The 20613-nt window shown below is 36.0% G+C and overlaps 2 protein-coding genes across 3 annotated transcripts; both read right to left on the minus strand.

Annotated features, from left to right (window-relative positions):
• Positions 1 to 1173: 1173 nt before the first annotated feature.
• LOC110701959 (differentially expressed in FDCP 6 homolog) lies at positions 1174 to 10083 on the minus strand. Of its 2 annotated transcripts, XM_021879580.1 has the most exons (11): positions 9905 to 10083; positions 9657 to 9761; positions 5913 to 5974; positions 5699 to 5782; positions 5575 to 5606; positions 5367 to 5448; positions 3885 to 4113; positions 2746 to 2973; positions 2225 to 2517; positions 1499 to 1882; positions 1174 to 1407 (listed from the first exon to the last, which is right to left on the minus strand). In XM_021879580.1, exons 1-10 carry the CDS (start codon positions 9926 to 9928, stop codon positions 1510 to 1512), a joined length of 1512 nt encoding a protein of 503 aa, XP_021735272.1. In that variant the 5' UTR covers positions 9929 to 10083; the 3' UTR covers positions 1174 to 1407; positions 1499 to 1509. The 2 variants fall into 2 exon arrangements, with proteins under 2 accessions (XP_021735272.1, XP_021735271.1); XM_021879579.1 differs by having other exon boundaries at positions 1174 to 1882.
• A 2231-nt stretch (positions 10084 to 12314) lies between these two features.
• On the minus strand, positions 12315 to 16430 carry LOC110701960 (4-hydroxyphenylpyruvate dioxygenase-like). Its single transcript, XM_021879581.1, has 2 exons — positions 15060 to 16430; positions 12315 to 12803 (listed from the first exon to the last, which is right to left on the minus strand). Exons 1-2 carry the CDS (start codon positions 16376 to 16378, stop codon positions 12617 to 12619), a joined length of 1506 nt encoding a protein of 501 aa, XP_021735273.1. The 5' UTR covers positions 16379 to 16430; the 3' UTR covers positions 12315 to 12616.
• Between the last annotated feature and the right edge of the window lie 4183 nt (positions 16431 to 20613).

Below are 20613 nucleotides of genomic sequence, written 5' to 3' on the forward strand. Positions count from 1 at the left end.
AAAAAAAAAAAACTGAGTATATAGAATATATATTAACAAAAGATGTGCAAAAATATTATTGTGCATAATAGGTTGTAAGTTTGAATCATATTCCTTTGTAATTTGTAATATGCTTTTAGACTTTAAAAGTGAAAAATAACCTTAAAAACCCGTGATATTTTAAGACTATAAAAAAATTAATTTTCATGTTGAGTAAGACTTTTACTCGAACGTAACCATCGACTTCATTTTTTGACAAATTACTGACAATAAAAAGTTATTTATAACAAATGACGATATCACGACCTTACTAGACTGGATCTCTTCTATAGGCTCGTACCTTTGTATCCTTGAGTACAAAATAACAAATGACGATATTACTAGCACTAGAAGCACGCGAGGCTGCTTCAAGAGCTCTTGATTTCCAACTAAGATGATGTAGATTTATGCATGTAACAACGATGGTCAAACTTGTAATCAACTTGGTTACTAATATGCCAAACGTACCATTCTAGGATGTATCCTATTTTTCTTCACAATGACATTATATTATGACATTTGCTGTTGTCATTTAGCTTATTTGTTAAGAGTCTTTGCTATGCAGTCCTTTGGGACCTAAATTACAGATATTTTTACTTAATTTTGTCTAATGAGGCGTCTTGAATCCGCAGGCTTCTTCTCTCAATTGACCCTCATTAATCTCGTGATTCAAATAACTGCGACGAGGTCTCGTTGCCTGGCTAGTTAGCCAAAAGTTCGAGGGCAGCGTAGTTCCGGTGGGGGTATTAGGGCAGCACCATCAGAGAACCAGTAATTAGTCAATGTATTATATGAAAACTATTTTTGTAATGTCTTTCTTATGAGCCCGTTCAATTTAGTAGATTATAGGACCATTCTACCAGATGTCCTTAAAACATAGCTCATTCATTATTACATTTAGTAGATTATAGGACCATTGTACCAAATGTCCCAAAAACTTAGCTCATGCATTATCACATTTAGTAGATTATGGGACCATTCTACCAACTGTCATAAAGACGTAGCTCATGCAGTATTATTAGTAAACCATGTACAGCTACGTTTAATTTTCTTGGATTTTATTTGTTGATACCTTAATAAAATACTACCATTCATAGTTGGGAGAAAGAGGAGGAAGGGGAGGGGAGGTAGATGATTTCATCAACACCGACTTCGAATAAACCACGCATAAGATTATAAGATTTATCCTATTGAAAACTTTGTAATAAAATGATTAATGAATTTCTGAGATGAGTTGTACAAATTTCTCATCTTGGGGCAAGGTTTCACAAAGTTTCATCCATCTCAACAAGATGTAAACCATATCAAATCTTGTTCTGTCCCAGGAAAACTCGCTATATTCAGCACTACGCATTTCTACAAGAATTACAATCGTTAATTCCAGAGTTCCTGCAATGGAAGGAGCTCCTGTCATCGCTTTCATGTACATCACAAACTGCTTTCAAATAATTCAAACAGCTAGTAAATTACTATCTTTTACCCTTGGATGTTTCATTGTCGATCTTGAGGATAGGAGCCTCCTTGCTCTTGCTGGTCATTCAACGGTGAGCTGACTACAGAAATGTCTAAGCTTCTTCCCTCTGAATCAAAGGCAACTTCTCTTACATCGGCTATTCTTGAGTCTGTAGCTTCGATATCATTCCATTGGCCATCACCAATTGGGTGCTCATTACCTTGGTCTGCTTCTAATAAGCGATCAGCACCATCCTCGGCGACAGGAACTGTTTTTGAGACACTTAAACATGCTTTGTCAACATTCTCATCAGATGAGTCCACATGCTTAGTTAGCGGACGTGTGTCTTCCATGTCAGAACGAGTCTCAGACTTCTCAAAGACTTGCTTTGTGTCGATTTGCTGCCTGTCACTGTAAAAAAAAAAAAAAAAAAAAAAAAAAAAAAAAAAAAAAAAAAACCAATCAGGTACTGCATATGATTATAAATGGTGATCATTCGACCACTATTCCAAAAACAAAAACAATACAAATAAATGAAAACCTATCTGAACTAATCTCTTCTGAAAATAGCATATTAACAATAGTCTAAGACACAGATGGTAACACCCAAACTAAGTTTTTATCCAGCAAATACGCAGAATTAGTTTGGATGGAGTAAAAATTTGTGGGATATATGGAGTAGTACATAGTGAAGCATCCAGTTATACTGAGCACACACACTAATAAGGAAGTTAGGAAGGTTTGTTCATTGACCTCTGAAGCTGCATTTGTAGTGCATTAACATAATTCAGAAGCTCTTGCTTCTCTTGCAAAGCTGCTGATTCCTTCTGTGCCGCTTCTTTTATTCTGGTTTCAGAATCCGTTTCTGTAATCCTGACCTTCTCCTCTGCTCTAACAACAGCTGCTTCTAATATCACATTACGTTCTCTAGCCTTCCCAAGCTCGCTTCTCCATAAATGTGCCTCTTGAAGAGCTGAATCTCGCTGTTTAATCAGTTGATCTATTTCTTTACTCAGAGCCACAACCTTCTCTTCAGATTCTCTCAACTGCGCATTCAAGCAGAGCATGCCTCAGTCAAAAACATATATTATGTAGTGAATGATGGTGTGTGCTACAAAAGAGTAAGCACACATAGACAATTAGATCCAGGACATGAAGTATACAAAAAGTAATTAGCACAAAGAAAGTGATGCTGGAAATGTTTAAATCATCTAGCTCTACCACCATTATATACAAGATTATATTTGTCACAACATACACACACAACAAAGTACCTTAACTGCAGTAGACTCCAACTGTTTCTCATAACCCTCTTTGAGCTGCTCCTTTTCAGCATAAGCAATTCTCCTTTGGTCATCCATTCTATGAGCTGCAGATGCCGCAGCCTCTGCAGCTTGAGCAGTATCAGATAGCTTTTCAGTTAATTCCTTTATTGCAGAATCCCTTGCACGCAGCTCACGAGATAAATTCTGTAGTTCTTCATCTTTCACCCGTAAAGTCTCCTGAAAGACAATAAGAAATTAGATCATCATGGGAACTTCAGTTAATATCTCGTCTATGCTCAGAGAACAGACACGGAACCTTAATCTACGGAGTTCAACAACTCCAAGACAGTCAATTTACCCTTTGACAAAGAACAAGGCTACAATTCATAAAAGTGCAATTACTGCCCCATACCTATTCAGGATTGACAAGAACTGTAAGATCGTTTTTATATGCAATCCGCATTTTATACTATTGTAAACACAAATTTTGAATCTGCTACAACTATTTACACAAAATAAATCAGGGAGGTGTGTATGTTTGTGTGTGTTGGGAAGAGGGGGGGGGGTTAGTATAAAAGAAATAGCATCAAAGTTTATCAGTCATCATTGTTTCAACATCCCTACAAAAAACTTGTCAGCCCTATCCAGGAATTTGAAGACAAACACATAAAATGGGAGTGACATCATGGTCGTAGACTTGTAGTTGTCTAATTTGATTTAAGACTGTTGTTTCTGCTTTTTCTTGGTAATGAAAGATTTTACTTAAAGAGGTAAGAAGATTTGAAAGGGGGACAATGAGTCATAAGTATTCACAAAAAACATAAGTCAGCAAGATGATAGATCCTTCCAGTCACTCTGGATAGAGTGAAAGATGATACTAGTCTGGAAGTCTTGCAAGTGAAGACCTTGAGACAAAGAAACCAATAATAATTCATCCCCGCATCAGAGTCTTACTGTTTTATTATAAAAAAGATAAAATAACACATCCAAAGCTCCCCCCCCCCCCCCCAAAAAAAAAAAAAAAAAAAAAAAAAAAAAAAAAAAAAAAACACATCCAAAGCTACTACAAATGGCGGTCGAACAGCCTAAGTTACAAATGCCAGGAAAAGCTATTCATTTGTAAAAAAATAGATTGATCATCACCATACCTTCATGATTGTTGTATCATCCATTTGGCCTTCGGGAGGTTTGCTCAACATTGATCCCAGAGCATTTCTCAAAGAAACCTTCATTGCTGCCTCTATTTCTTTTGTGGCTTCTAGTGCAGTTGAGTTTGCAGCAGCAACAACAGTAGCGACTGTACCAAGTTGAGAAGAGCCACTTCCACTTAATGAATTCACAGCCTCTTTATGGGCCTTTAGGACCAACTGAGCCGCACTTTAATCATGCAAAATGATCAAAGTTAGAGACATAAGCTATAAAATAATAAAGCCACTCCACAACAGTTCAGGCATTCATAGAGCAGACAATCATCACCAGAACATACATCAAGCAATCAACCAGGAGCGCAAATCAACATGATCCCAATTTATTAAGCAATTAAACCTCACATAAAGAAAGGAATCGAACAAAGAATAACTGAGAATCAAGTGTTTATTAAGCTATGAGCCTATGAAGTACTTAATAACTGTTCAAGTGTTTACTTCTTCCACCGACAAGATGAAAGCAAAGGACTGAAAATCATCCAACGTATGGAAGCATAACATGACAACAAGAAAGAAGCAGGATAGTAGGCAGAGCCGTAAATGGCCAATTTCTTGTTCAGGAAAAGATAATTATTAACAATACTGCCCATTTTAGAAAGTGTCATTTGAATTGCATTGTTTTTGCATTGATTAGTTGCCAGGGCTTTTGGAAAGATAATAATTTTGAATTAAAAAAACTTTTTAAAAAACACTAACATTTTGATAAAAGTGAGTCAAGTTACATTAATTGTGCCAGGAGGAGTAATTTTCAATTATTGTTATTTTCTAGAAAGTTGGGTTAAAAATCCTCTGGTGGGACTGACTTCTCAGATCTTAGCACCAAAGTATCCTTGTTTACAGTTTTAAATTCACAAAATAAATCGACACCTAAACTGCAAAGAAAATCCAACAGATTTCTGCGATATACAAACAAAAGGAAGTTCTTCCTTTGAGAATGGCCACGGAAGCAGCCTACACTTCCTCCAGTAGCAACTAAGCAAAGATGATAATATAGCTACTAAGAATTCTCTATCACAGACAGTGTTAATGGTTAGCTACGTTACAGAACAAGCCTTTTTCATGGACAGATTGGTACAAAAGATGTTGAATGTGGAGAAAATGCAGATAGCTGATATAGAAGCAGAAACTGCAAAATGGTAGAGCACGATGACTCTGTATGTGGTAGGTGACGATCCCTCACAGAATTTTATGAATATATAAATTGTTTAGGGATGAAATTTTGTATCTTCCCTGATTTGCATTATCATGATGAAAGTATCTCCTGATAATAAGCCATACACTGCTGCTAATTTTGATTAATCTTTGCAAATATTACCAGCACTGAAGCACATTCAGTTATAGAAAGGTAATTCATGAACTTATAGAGAGAAGTAACCAAGCCTTCTTCATAAAGAAATTAACATAAAAAGCAGCATAGGAGCTTACTGTAATGTTGACACCCAAGCTTTTGCAGCACCAGGAGTTTCTGCACAAAGGAAATAATCTTTCTTCTGCGGGGTTCCGATATCTGTATGTTCTGTTAAGTATAATATAATTTATTTCTCATCCCCCTCCCCCAAATTGAGATGTATACTTCCAATTACAGAATTTAGGAACTGCATATGACTTTAACATCAAATAAATCAATGGATACAGATGCAGCACCCATCATACTTTGGTAGTCCACTGAAAATATGAAACCACAAATCAACATCTCATCTCCACAGAAGACAAAGAAAATAGCTTAATAGAGCAAAAGTTGAACTAGCAAATCATACTGGAAATTCACAGGAGACAGGGTAATTGCGCTGCTCGCATCAAATAAAATGGTCCCTTTGACAGTTGCCTCATTTCGCTTTAACCTGAAGTCAATTGAAAATTTAATGAAGAGATACACATATGGAAAGAGGTCAAAGAAACCATTTGAAAGTTACTATATACTTCGTATTAGCAATTATCAACATAAAGAATATGGCCTAAGATACTACTTACTTGTATTCCATTTTCCCAGTGCTAGGATCTAAAATCATCCATCTCTCGTTCCATTTCCTCAACTACAAAATATAGAGATAATGATGATAAACAAACTTTAGTTAACATAAGCATATATATTGAAAGTTTTTGGCAACTAAGAAGTTAACTGAATAATGTAAATAATCTACAGATATCCATAGTCAATACTCAATAACTACTTTAATGCACGAGAATGCTAATCATGGTTACGGAACTGACAGAAGGCCTAACGTCTTGTGCAGAAACAAAAAAATAAGAACCTTTAACAATAGGGCGCTCCAATTCTAGGCATAGAAGGCTCGCCATACCAATAAAAAACTTCATTGGACCAAATCTTATATCTAGATCAGATCACCTGTAACTATGAGATATGATAATGTCAGTTCTTGTAAGCCTTCCTGCTACTCTTGTGGGATTACCAGATGGACTAATGGCCTAATTTAAGGATAATTCCATGAACATTATTACAAATTACTTAAGGAACATAAAAGTTCAGTTGCACCATCAAGAAGTACACAATTCAATTTTTTATACCTTAATGCTATTGAACTGAATCATTTACAAAGGTGACATAAAAGATTAAGGCAGTGCGGCTTTCCCAAGGGACTCTATTGTGGAGATACAAAGAAGTGGTGGTAGCTATTAGTTTTTTTTTTCTTTTTTTTGGGTGTGTGTGTGTGTGTCTTTGTGAGTACCCTTTTGATGTACATTTACTTTGGCAATATTTAAAAATAATTAAGAGTTAGTTTCATCCTTGATTTAACTGTGAAGACCCAAAGCTCACTGTGCTTGATGAAATTGATAGCTGCTGCCCAGTGTGTGGTAAAACTGTCAAGAGGTAGACTGGTAAGGCTCTCTTGCATGGAGTGAAAAGGGGGGGACCCTAACAAGCATTCAGGTTGATAGGAGCTGTGTCTGTCCTCCCACACGGGATTATAAAGTATTCATTGGACTGTAGTAAAAGCAACAATACCCAACAGTCCATAGATATGCCGAACAAATAAGAATGGAAGACACGGGCATTATTAGTTTCCATATAATAGTAAAAATCGCAGGTGACTGCAAAGGGGCATAAGAACTGAAATCTAGCAACGGATATCTAGTATGAACAGATAACATCTTATTGATGGCAGCTACAAATCAAATAGGAACAATGAAGGAGAAAGAAGGAATGTCATATAGACCCACCCAAGTCCATAAACGTAAAAGGTAGGGAAAGTGCTCTAGAAGACTTTAACAGCTGCGGCAATAAGAGGAAAGTTGATTAACTCTTCCCCCTAAGTGCAGTGGAGACCAAGTAAGGTGAAAGGTCGAAAAGGCCTGCACAAGGGAAATCCCATGAAAAGATTCCTTGTCAGACCCAACATAGGCTCAACGTGTCCCTTTTGGGCCTTCAAATCAAAATAAGATTTGGATCACTATTCTATAGGGTTCATAAGAGGTGCACCACAGACAACAGCAATAGTGAAATGAACCAAAACTTGGCAAATTCAACAAACAATGATGAAGAATGCTTAACCTTTTACAAATGCAAATGGTGTACTGCTCAGGAGATTTCTATTCCTGAAAGTGGCCTATAGTACCAGCCCCCAAAAAATAAACTGTGAAATTTTCTAGTAGAGGCTTGAACTAGCCTCGTCCATTTGTTATCCATTATGATTCAAGGGTTACCGTCAATGCTTAATAACTGAGAGACAAAATAAATGACAGGTATCTTCAACCAGAGGATGACCTCCCTTAAGGACCAAAACTTATAGTATAAATACCCTTGAGTGCTACAAAGCTCTTCTTTCACATGGTGCTAGAAAATTCAAAAACACATGGTTTACATGACCTATGTGTGGCCTTCCAGCTAAGCACAGACTATATTATATCAATTCCAGAACCCAGCCCCAAAAGAGCCTTCACTGAGTTGAACGATCAGCTCCTTCAAGGAAGCTGGCCAGACAACCACAAAGGATGAGGGTACAATATTTAACCCAGCAAAGGGATGGCAATTCACTATGCTACATCTTAGCTTCTTACCATAAGTGGAATAGCAGCTAGTGTCAAATAGACACAATAGGATGAAATATAGACTCATAGTAAACATCCTCCTTTTACTAGGTGAGACACTGAGACCTCAACAGTCAAAAGTAGTTGGTAACATATCATGTACCAGGCTACTTTTAGGATTCTACGACACAACTTCTCCCAAACAATGTCATCATTACCCACCCAAATATATCACTTCAATTACCACAAATCGTGCTCTAATGATTGATACACCACTGTCATTACATGATTATCACTCGGTGCACTTAACACCATCATTTTCTCTCCCTGCACTTATTTAATCTTTTCTAAACATCTTTTCTGTTCTTCACCCAACTCATCGTTGAAAAGAGAAAACTACCATCCACCTATGAGGGTAGATTACAGGTGTGCACTAGTCATCCATTAGAAGATGACTTAATTAGCCTTTTAGTGATCTGCAAATATTAATTAATGATATTCATCTTATTCTGTGAAATGTGAGCTACTAGCTTTTTTTAATCAATATAATATAATGCTGATACACGAGATTTTTACAAAGAAATGTGTACCTCGCACGATGTGCACGCCTTTGCTTCCCTTGAGTGGTTGAATCTAAACCTTAGTGTAGTGTACCTCAAACTTTTTACAATCAAGCTTCAGCTTATCAACTATATTTAAATACTATGATGGTAAGGTTTGTCTCAAATATAGCCATTCCATTCAAGCTATATGCTCCACAAGATTGCTGTCACAGAATTTTTTCCATAACATCTCCTCAGACTTCCCAAACCCCGTACTCTGAACTAGCAACACTTTATAATATTCTAAGGACAAACCCAAGACTCAGCTGCAACTAAAAGAGCCTGGTCCTGGTCCTGTAGATAAGAAACCACCTTACAGTGAAGGAAAATGTGAAGAAGAAACGCAGCTTGCCTGGCATAACATGCATATGTCTGGTGTGATATCCGCTCTTTTTTCAAGAACAAGCACTATGATCTCTAAGAAACCTAAACCAATAATCACATTCGTCCAATAATCTTTCTCAATGATCTCTTTCAGAATGTAGCCTAACATCATCTACACAAAAACTTGTTACCTTGGTTTCCTAACAGAGAGGTGATTCCTAGCTGTTGGTAGACTCTTCAAAAAGCATTACATAGACCACTTCCTACAGACTCAGCTCTTAGGCCAGAATCAGATACTTGCATACTATCGCTGAGGATCGTAATGTACCACAGAATGTATACCACAGCTTCATCAAGAGGCAATAACTCAACAACCTCAACAAGCCTCCATGCATAATTGAGGAGATTCTAAAGCACGCACCTTTAGTTTGCACCTCATAAAAGTTCCCTAATTTATCCTCCCTAATCTCTTATAACAACACAACTTTCCATCCAAATCACATAAAGACCACTCATCTACCCAACTCCCTCCCCCGGCTGAGCTCCCGCGTAAAAATAACTCCATCAAGTCAATAACTTCCAGTTTTCCACCACCTCTCATTGAAATTAGGATCACTAGATTTGAGGAATTAACATTGATTTTGCATTCTAGCTTTCACATACTTTTACACAAAAAATCAATTTAAAGGTTCTCTAATCCCTAATTCAATTATCAGCTAAAACTCATATTATATGAACTTCAGAAACAAATGATTATGAAATTAATTGAAAAAAAAAATAACAAAATAGAAGAGGAGATTACAGTTTCAGATCGTTTATAAAGAGGGCCTTGTAACAGATTTCGACCAGAATTCGAAGCTAATTGGCGTTTGATCTTCTCAAGACTAGCTTCAGTATCCTCCATTTTCTGCAAAATCACCAAAAAAAAAAGCAATTCAATTCGATTGCAATTCGCAAACTACAATAATCAATTTGTAAAAAGCTGATCAAATGATTAAAATAGAATCAAAGAGGAAGGAGGAAGGAGTAGAGAGAAAGAGAGAGACGAACCGAAGAAGCTCCATTTGACGCCATTGATGAAGTTGATTGAGCTCAAATGGTTGAAAATGGAGGTTTTTGGTGATTTAGGTTTTTGGTAATTCCGGGTTGTGGGAGATGTCGTTGGAGCTCGGGAATACTGGTAGACTGGTAGTTTTCGTTAGACTTTGGTACTACTCTCTTTCCTCACCAAACTACTTTCCCTTTTTAAAACAAATAAAAAAAATAAAATAAAAAAAATTTAAGTTATGTTGTCGTTGACTAAACTGAACTGAACTGAATATTTTATAAGAGAAGGAAATTAGGAGCTAAACTGAATTGAACTGGACTGAATTTCAACGTATGAGAACAGACCCTTACTTGTAGCCAAAATAAAATTAAGGAAATTTTGTGTATAATTTACCTGTTTTTTTAAACTCTTTTGTGAAGACTATTGTTTTTAAGGAATTGGTTAAGAATTACTCATTTAAAGCAAAAGTTTGTGAACAACTACTCAAAATGAATTTCGTCTAATTTCACCGTTTGTGGAACCTCCTTTCCACTTGGGGTATTATTTAGAGTTTAGGGTTTCATTTAGGGTTTAGGGTGACAAAGGAGTTTGGGGGTTAATGGGGTTGGAATGGGAGTTAATTGGGGTGAGAATGGAGTTAATTAGGGTAGGAATGACGTTACGAAAATGTGGGCCCATAAGCGGCGAAATAAGATGAAATCCGTTTGTGGATAGTGGTTCACAAACTTTTGTAAAAAATGGGTATTTAACAAATTTCTTTAAAACGGGTAATTATTCACAACAAAGCTAAAAAACGGGTACACAAATTTTCCTAAAAATTAATATTTATATAAAAAATAATTAATGTTATGAATATATAAATTATGATAAATGAACAAATTAAAAACTCTTATAAGTTACAACTACTCCATATAGTTTTTCTTAAGTATTAACATCAAAGGTAGTCAAGGTATCTTATATGTAAGTGAGTGAAAAACTCCGTATTTCATAGTCCTAAAATCAAAATATTTCTTGGTTAAAAAATAAATAAAATAATTTAGGAAGTATTTCTTTAAAATAATTGAGGAAATATTTCTAAAATGAAAGAATGTTAGGAAGTAATTGATTTTCAAATTTGCATATTTATCTCACCTTTTTTTAGGCACTTCTCTCCTAGCTTTATATATGCTTCTAACAAGTTCAAAAAAAATGTATGACGGTTAATAAGAGCAAATATAATTTAGATAAGATAAGCTAAGGGTTAGTAAGGTTCGATAAGATTATATTAGATAAATGGAGTATAAGATAAATAAATTCTTGTGAAGCACGAGCAACTCTAATGGTTGTTGCTAGGAATTTGCTTGCAATTTCTAAAATTCTCTAATTAGTAACTTGACAATTGGAGCTAAAAACTAAAATGAAATTGCAATTGGCTTGGGCAAGCAGCAAACTAATTTGCTTGAGAAAAAGTTTTCAAAATATGGGTGATTGATACCAAAAAAAAAAAAAAAAAAAATTAATAAATAAATAAAATTAAATAAAAAAATTAAAGCTTATTGACATGTAAATAAAATTACACCAATCGAGTGGTTGACGCATGATTTTGTCATGGATTCCAAATTAATACTACCTCCGTTTTTATTATTTGACACGTTTGAACTTTAGCTCTATTCACACACGTCCCTTTGATCATGTTTTGTGATTTATATATGATGAAAAATATAGTCAAGTGGGATCTTGTTAGATTCATCACAATGTAATTTTCAAAATATTGATAATTAAAAATATTAATGATTGAATTTGTGTATTGGCAAACGTGACTAGAGAAACGTGTCAACTAAAAAGAAACTAAGGTAATACAATTTTAGAAATTATTTTAATTTTTATTCAACAGCGCGGGAGCGTTCGTTAGCAAAATTCAATTTTATGAAATTATAGGTTTTTATAATATTCTCCTTTCTCTTTTAAAAAATAAATAAGAATAGTCCAATTCCTCTTTGAAAAAAGATAAAAGTAGCCCAATTCCAATTGTTTTCCAATTAATGAACCAACAATAAATGTCATGTACAACTCAAAAGGTCACTCATAATAAATATTTTAATCGAAACTTTTATCAATGCTTGAACATATAAAATCCATGATAAAGAATTAAGATAGATAAAACTTGGTAAATGAGTATTAAAATCACTATACACGTAGTATTTCCTCAGTTGCATCATTTTGACTAGATGAATATACTCTTGGTTCTTAGCTAAAAACTATTATGAGGGATTATTTACTTGCATAGTTGTATACTTACATGTATAAGTGTGTAAAAATGCAACTAAATTGGTTATATACGTTGACAAGTATAAACTTCATTTGCACCAACATTGCTTCCTCATACTTGTAAAAAAATAAAAATAAAAAATAAAAAATAAAAAATAAAAAATAAAAAAAAAAAATTGCTTCCTCATAAAACAAGCATATGCTCCAGATTCACCTTATATTTCTCATTTGTGTACGCGTCAAATGACTTCATAGTTGATAAGTTATTCACCATATCCATTATAATAATCAATATATGTGATACATACTTAGTAAAGATCAGTTGATCTCTATACACAGTGCATGATTCATTCTGCATAATTACACTGGGTTAATAAGTTCTTAATTACAAGATCGTTGGAGCCAGCAGACCGCCAATTCAGTAATATTACCATTCATGGCTGCACAACAGCAACATAGTTTGTAACTCATGCAACATTTGTATCTGCAACGGGCTTGCGTTCAAGTGTCTTCTCATACTCTTCAATTGATTTGAAAAGCTCTGAAAAGTTTCCCTTCCCAAATCCTCCACAGCCTCCCTTTTGGTACAACTTGCCTTCTTCATCTTTCATCATGCAACCAATTCTTTGGATAATCTCAATGAACATAGTTGGCCTGATCACATTAACACAGACGAAAATTGAGGCATTTATGGATTCACATGTAAATAAATGGGTAAGGAAACAACCCTTGCTTAGGATAAAAGCTAAAAACATCCTAGGCACTTAGTGCCTCGGAACCTATCTGACTATAAGAGCCCATAGTAGGCTAATGCTGGTGAGTCGTACAGCCTTAGGCAACATGAACTCATCTTAAAGCCATTTTAAGTGTTGATTTCAATTAGTATTTTGCTACCAAACTGTCAATTTCCAGAGCATGCTACAGCCTTCAAATGTAATCCCCTCCGTCCCAGTTGTACCTTTACCTAAAAAATGGTGTCCTGTTCTGCTGTTCCTAAGTTAACATTCTACTTTTAATAAGTTTTTCCACGCTACTTTCTCCCAATGTTCGGACCCACCCTCTCCTTAAACTCCGTATCCTAATGCATACTTGTATCAACTTACAGCTGAGGCATAAGATATCAATTCATTTGAATTCCAAACCATAATGTCAATCCTAACATGAAAAAAAGAAACATTCCAATAAACAACTTATGTAGATTCAAGGATATTGTCAAAGGTGTTGGCTGGAGTTGACAAAGAAGTATAGCATTTCTGCTCTGAAGCACACAAAAGTGATCCGGAAAAAACAATCTATTAGCACATATATTTCTGTGTGCCAATTTTACTTAGAATGAGGCATCAGCCATCAGGCAATTTTTTTTGTATAATTTGATGTTTTTCCTATAACCAGAACATAAAAAGGTCTCTCCCATCTTAAATTAACGGAATAGTTTCGAAAAAAAGATTGGTCATTGAGAAACGTCAGTCCAGCACCTATCAAAAAGGTCCATTGGCTTTGCACTTCCACCAGATACTACACATATAACGTCATCTTTGATTAATCGTAAGATAGTTTGAAAATAAAATCTCATAAAGGTTCCTACAGGCCGTTCCTGGGACTAGCTATACCCTAAAGCTATATATGCCAATAATGAGGTTCGGGGGAAGATGTGATTCCCAAAGAAAGACAGGAAAGGTGAATAAGCAGAGGGAAAAGAAAACGCGACTGGAATTACCAATATGACTGGCAATTGAAAGACATAAGGATCAAAATGAAGACTAAAGATCTAGTCTGGAAAATATATTGCAGCTGTCTATACGAACTGAACACTTAAGAAACTACTCAACTAGAATAATGTCCTTGATACTAAAGATCTAGTCTGGAAAATATATTGCAACTGTCTAAACGAACTGAACACCGAAGAAACTACTCAACTAGAATAATGTCCTTGATCTCTATAGTTGTGTTTCAATCAACATCAAAATTCTTTGTTTCGGTGAGGCATTTGTGCTCAACAACTAAGAACATTAACCACACTAACTCTCGTGATATGTCCACATTTAAGTGCAGTCCCACTGTACACAAATGACTGAAAGTGTGTTCTCCACCTAATCAAAATCTTCATTGTGGCATCAGAATTTCTAATTTTTTAACGAATGTGTATATTGACAAAGAAAGCACAAAAGCAACAAATTACTAACATTAAAAAAAAGCTTTCCACTTTAGCCCCACACTTTTGCTCAAAATAGCTAAAGAAAAAGCTTACCAATGCAGCAAACTCAATTCCATAATAATACTCCATATGCCATATTTACACTCTTTTGAACACTTTACTAATGATAGTAAGTAAACACTTCAAGCCACAATTATACTGGAAAACTATGCAATTTGAGCATCTTTTGTGACATTTTGGGAATTTGGCATTGTAATTCTAATAAAATTACAGCTTGAAATGTGTAAATATGCAAAGCTTGATTGAGGATTCGCTGGCATTGCATAAACTAAAGTGACAAAATGCATATCATTAGTACATTAAAACGAAAAAGACGCCACAACAATGATCAACAAGGTATAGCTTAAATGATCCCAAGGTTTACTCTTTAAACAATTCCTAGTATAAATAAACTCCGAATAAGAGTAACCCTAAATAGCTAACTGTTAGTCTGTTAGCAACCTAATACTCCATATAAAAAATTAAATAACATCGAATTTTTTCTCTCATTAACTACCCACTTCCACAGTTCAACCTTAAGACATCTTTGTAAATTTGTTAGCTATCACACAACTTTAATTAAAAACAATATAAGCAATCATAAGCCAAACAACAAAATCAAATCAACATAACAAACCAATCAATCAAAGATAATCAAATAAATAAAGCAAACAAAACATAAAACCAAAGGTAGAGTAGTGTAATAGAAATACTACCTGTCCCCAATTGGCCTAGTAAAAATCTGAAGCAAAGTACCCTGATCATCCTTATCAACCAATATCCCCAACTCTTCACATTCCTTCATCTGTTGTTCACTCAAAACATCACCAACTCGATTCCTTAAGTTCCGATAATACGTCGGTGGTGGTGCCGGCATAAACTCGAACCCGCCGAGCCCGCTCCGCTTCCTCATTTCCCTTAGAGTCCAAAATATATCCTCACTCGTCAATGCCAAATGCTGAACCCCAGCTCCTTCATTATGCTCCAAGTAAGTCTGAATTTGACTCTTCCTCTTGGTCCCGTACACCGGCTCGTTCATCGGAATCAGAACTGTCTCTGAATTGTTCGCCAGCACGACCGAGTTCAGCCCGCTCTCACTCGTCCCAACATCATCGGCGGTGAACTCGGCGAACTCGTGAAACCCAGTAAACTTTTTAACATACTCAATAGCTTTAGCTAGCTCCGGGACATTCCCCACAGCATGGTCTAATCTCCGGAGCCCGAAATCGAGCCCTCGAAACGACGATTCTTCCGGCATTTCCTCGAAACCGGGAAGAAACCATTCACTAGGAGGACCAACAGTCTCAGAATTCTTATTATTCTTAATCCCACCTTCATAGCTTATGTAGCGGAGTACGACGTCGCCGTAGAGGCTGACCTCGGACAGAACGACGCCGTTTCCGAGCTGAATCGGGGGAGAAGCCGGGATTGCGCCGTGAGAGACGCTAATATTGAAGGCAGCCTCGGCATCGTCGACTTCAACGGCAACGGCGCGAACCCCGATGCCGTGGGAAGTGAGGAAAGAGGTGAAGAGAGAGAAATCGAAGGTGGGTATTGCGGCGGAAGACGGCGAGGAGAGAGAAGGGGAGTACGGCGAGGTGAAGAGGAAGTTAAGGTCGCCGGAACGAAGGAGATAAGAAGCGTGGACAGAGTTTCCGGTGGAGAGGTCGGATTTAGCGACGGCGGGCATACCGAGGCCCCAGGAGAAGCGACGGCTGACGTTGGTGGCGTCGCCGCACCAGAACTCGATGTGGTGGAATTTGTTGACGGAGAAGCGGTCGGACATGGGGTTGACGCGGACGAAGTTGGAGTAGCCGACGAGTTTGAACTCGGGTGTGGTGGTGGTGGTGATGGGTTGAGCTTGGGAATCGAGGGTGCCCATTGATGAGGATGAGGATGAAGAGGAGAGAGAAAGTGGGGTGCAATTGAGGGGGGTAAAGTGGCGGTGGAAGGGAGGGAGTGACGGCGGAGGTTGTGGTGGAGAGAGAAAATGGTGGGTTGGAAATGGGTGGTGGAGGTGAAGAGTGGTGGACATAGAAAGTGTGTCCAAGTTTGGAGGGAGAGAATTAGAGTAATGTGGTTTATATAGTAATCCACTCATCAGTAATATTTGTATGATTATTTATGGTAATCTTACGTGTTGTTTAATTCCACTTATTTTTACTACGGAGTACTCGTATTATTTCGCGAAAAATAAATTTATATCAGACAATCATTCTGCATTTTTTTATGGCTAAATATTTTTTACTTCGATCATATTTTGTAACGAAAAAATCATGAAAATTACATTCTCGAGTATTAATTAAATATTTATTACGACGAAATTAACAAAACTTCACTTGATATATTTTTCTTTATAAAACTATACGGTAGATTATTTTACACTTAAAGTCAAAGTTTGATCAAATTTAACAATTAGTTTAGACTATACTAAATCAAATCAAATAAGCAGGTGAATTTTTTATTTACTACCTCCGTTAACGGTTATTTGCAACATATATTATAAATGAATGCCAATTATTATGTGCAACAAATGTTTTTTTTTTTCCTTTTTAGGTAATCATTTCGCTCTATCTCTGTCCTCATCACATGCACGGTGCACCTAACTTTTTCTCTCTCCATTTTACTCTCACAAACAAATTTTGCCTAGGAGTCCCCAAACACCCCCTTTGTTGCAAATAATAGTTAACGGAGGAAGTATTTTTTTTAACAAGAATAAGGTGAATTAGGGTATGTTCTCATTGACTGAACTCAGCTAAACTGAACTGAGCTGAGCTGAGCTGAACTGAACTAAATATTTATAAGAGAAGATAATTAAGAGCTGAACTGAACTAAACTGAGCTGAACTGAACTAAACTGAATTTCAACGTATGAGAACAGGCCCTTAGACAAGTTCTAATTATTACTCCGTATTAATTAAAGATATATGGAGTATTAGTTAGCTTAAATTATGACAAATGTACTAATCAAAATGAAATGTTAATCAAATGGAGAGAGTACAATGGCTAATGACAAATTAATTACTCCACTGTTTTTGGATTAGATTGGATTGGAGTTAAAAAGAATAATTTTGATAAGATAAAAATGAAATTATTTGTAAGATATGAATTTGTATATGTGACTGTGAGGTGGAAGAATTATCGATCCTTGAAGAAGAAGGTTGACCGTGACATTTGGTGTTCAACGTCAACGTAAACGATTGCCATAGACCGTTTATGTTGAGGAAAAGAAATTGGAGGAGAATTAATAAAAGTTGAAGTTTGAGGATTGAATTACGTGATCCATGGGTTCTACTTGTGACTTACGTGGAAGAAATTTCCTCTTCTTTATCCCAATTTTCAAGTTTTATTAATTTCAAGTTTTACGTTAATTAAACATGATATATCCTCCACTTCTAGATAATGTACAAGTCTTTTCATGTCGTAGAGTTCACATATATGTAAATTTTTTTTTTATTAAAATGTAAGAGAAATTATAGTAATGTGAGATTTTATTAAAATCGGCTCGATAAGTAATGAAATGATACTTTTTATAAAACAAAAATGAAGACATTGATCAGCGATTAAACAAGTGCATCAAAAGTTTGAAAAAACAACTCTATACTAAGTTAAAAACACACATCACGTCACCTACTCAACCTCTCAATATGCCACATCACCACTCGATTTTTACGTAGTAATATGATTATTTAACCATCTAAATCAATTAACAACCATGTTATAAATATGAAAGTAAATGTATATAATTGCAAATCACAAGGACTAATTTCAAAAGGAAAAGAAAGAAACACCAAAAAGTAAATACATATAACCACAAAAAAGTTAATTAAATATAGCAACTCAGTGCAACGTCCGGACCACACAGTAGTTGGTCAATTAAGAGAAAGCAGGTTGAATATTTAATGCGAATGATACGGGAGTTTTAGATATAAGTGAGCATCATCTTGTCGAAATTCTCGTAACATGTTACAACAGTTTCTTAAAATAGAAAGTAAAATATATTATTTGACGCTCTTAAATAAAGCAAGATTGAGCAATAGCAACCGTATTCATTTCTTCGTAGCCTCTCTATGGGCATTACATTTACCTATGAATGGTGATCCATATTAGATCGAAACTAGTTAAACTCAACAATCTAAAATTTGTATCCAATTTGCACCCAGCCTAAACAACACTTCAATCATGACATACCCGACTTTGACTCACAAGAGACTCATACATTAACAAGTCGTATCTGATTTAACCGGATTTTTTCCCAAATTAAGCTTTATACGGAAATTATTTACGAAATTGGTCTCGTGGCAAAAGTATTTCCCAAACTAAGCTTCTGAGGTGAAACGCTGTCTCGGACAGCGTTTTACACTCAGTTTTTTAAAAAAAAAATTCAAGACATAAAACGCTGCCTCAGGCAGCGTTTTATGGTAGTTTGACTTTTTTCAAAAACTTCGTATTTCATACCTGTTTTATACAAATAAACGCTGCCTGAGGCAGCATTTATATCTTTAAATGAAACGCTGCCTCAGGCAGCGTTTAATGTACAAGCATAAAACGCAGCCTGAGGCAGCGTTTTTATCTGTACATTAAACGCTGCCTCAGGCAGCGTTTCTTGCGGGAATTATAACGAATTCCAGGCCTTTTTTTCTCAATCTCTTTCACGCAATTTACACTCTCTCTCTCACTAACTCTCATTGTCAGCAACAAAGAACCACATCCGTTGCCAACGCCTCCCCTGCCGTGCCGCCGCCCCTGCCGCCGCCAAAGTGAACGGAAGTTGTTGCCGGCATTGTCTCACTCGCTCTTTAAATCCGGGTAAACCTTAAATTCGTAGTACATTGTTGAATTTTACATTGAATAGTTGGTAGTAGATAGTTGTTGTATGTTGTAGCAAATTGTGATGTAAATTGTATTAATTTGTTGCTAATTAGTAATGAAATGTGATAAATTGTTGATAATTATTGATGATAATGTGGTACATTGTTGAGGAAAAATATAGACGAAATTGTTGATTAAATTGTTGATGAAATTTTCAATGATAATGTGGTTTGTTTTTGATGAAATTCTTGATGAAATTGTTGATGGTAATGTGGTCTATTATTGTGAAAAAAATGATAAAATTATTGATGGTAATGCGGTATTAGTATGTTGATAGTTGTATGCGGTACTAAGAGTTTATGAAATTGGTGATGAAAATGTTGATAATGAGAATGGACTTGTTTCATTGTTGTCATATTAGCTACACATGTAGGTTCTTGAAATTTGATATAACTTTCCATTATCGAAGCTATATATGCTATGTATTGTTAAATTAGGGTTTTTTGACGTTGTTTTAGAATTCGATTATCCTTAAATGTGTTTTGGTTGGTATGTAGAACATGGCTTCACAAAATGTAGTGTTGTTATGCCGGTGGGGAGGTGAAATTATGTGCGATGGATCAAATGTTGAGTACAGTGGAGGGAATATGGAACTTATAACACTTGAACCGAACATGACTGTGAATGATCTGATGAATGAGGTTCACAGTGAACCGAACACACTGTTAACTTCCAGTTGAGAACCTGTACATGCAACAAACCCCTGATATTCCACCTTCCATGCTCTCATGTTCTAGCAGTGTGTGCGACTTATTCACTGTCCGAGAGGCCGTGGGTGGACCCTTTCCTGCTATCGGATGCGTATATGAACATGTATGCACCACAGTTCTGGCCTATTCCATGTGAGACCACTTGGACGCAGTACATAGGACCTAGACTCATCCCGGACGCCAGCATGGAAAGAGGAAAAGGTCGGCCAAAGTCAAAGCGCATACACAATGAAATGGATGACACTAACCGACCTAGGACTAAATGCAGCCGCTGTCACCAACAAGGTCACAATCGCAAAACGTGCCCAGCTAGATCAACCGAAACATAAGCTTGTAATTGTTTGGCTATAGTAGTAGAACAGTAGATTCATGTAGTAGTTGATTAATGACGTTATGTAACATTTGTAACGCTTGGATTATATTTGAGATTTGGTGACTTATATTTCGTACTTGTCTTTTACTTGTGACAGTCATGTCAATTTCATTGACTAGTAATTCTGTTTTTTAATTGGTTTGGCCATATTGTTTTGAATGAACAGATATCATGGTCGGACACGATCGGATACCAGGACCACTTGACCCTTCTGTCCTTACACTGCAGGATAGACATCGGAGTGTTGACATATGGGAGCAGACGGTAATTTCTCACGTGCCATTTCATATACAGATTTGTCTTGTTTTTTTTGTAT

This window comes from Chenopodium quinoa, unplaced genomic scaffold (genome assembly GCF_001683475.1).
Source record: "Chenopodium quinoa cultivar QQ74 unplaced genomic scaffold, ASM168347v1, whole genome shotgun sequence".
In the NCBI taxonomy this organism is placed as follows: Eukaryota; Viridiplantae; Streptophyta; class Magnoliopsida; order Caryophyllales; family Amaranthaceae; genus Chenopodium; species Chenopodium quinoa.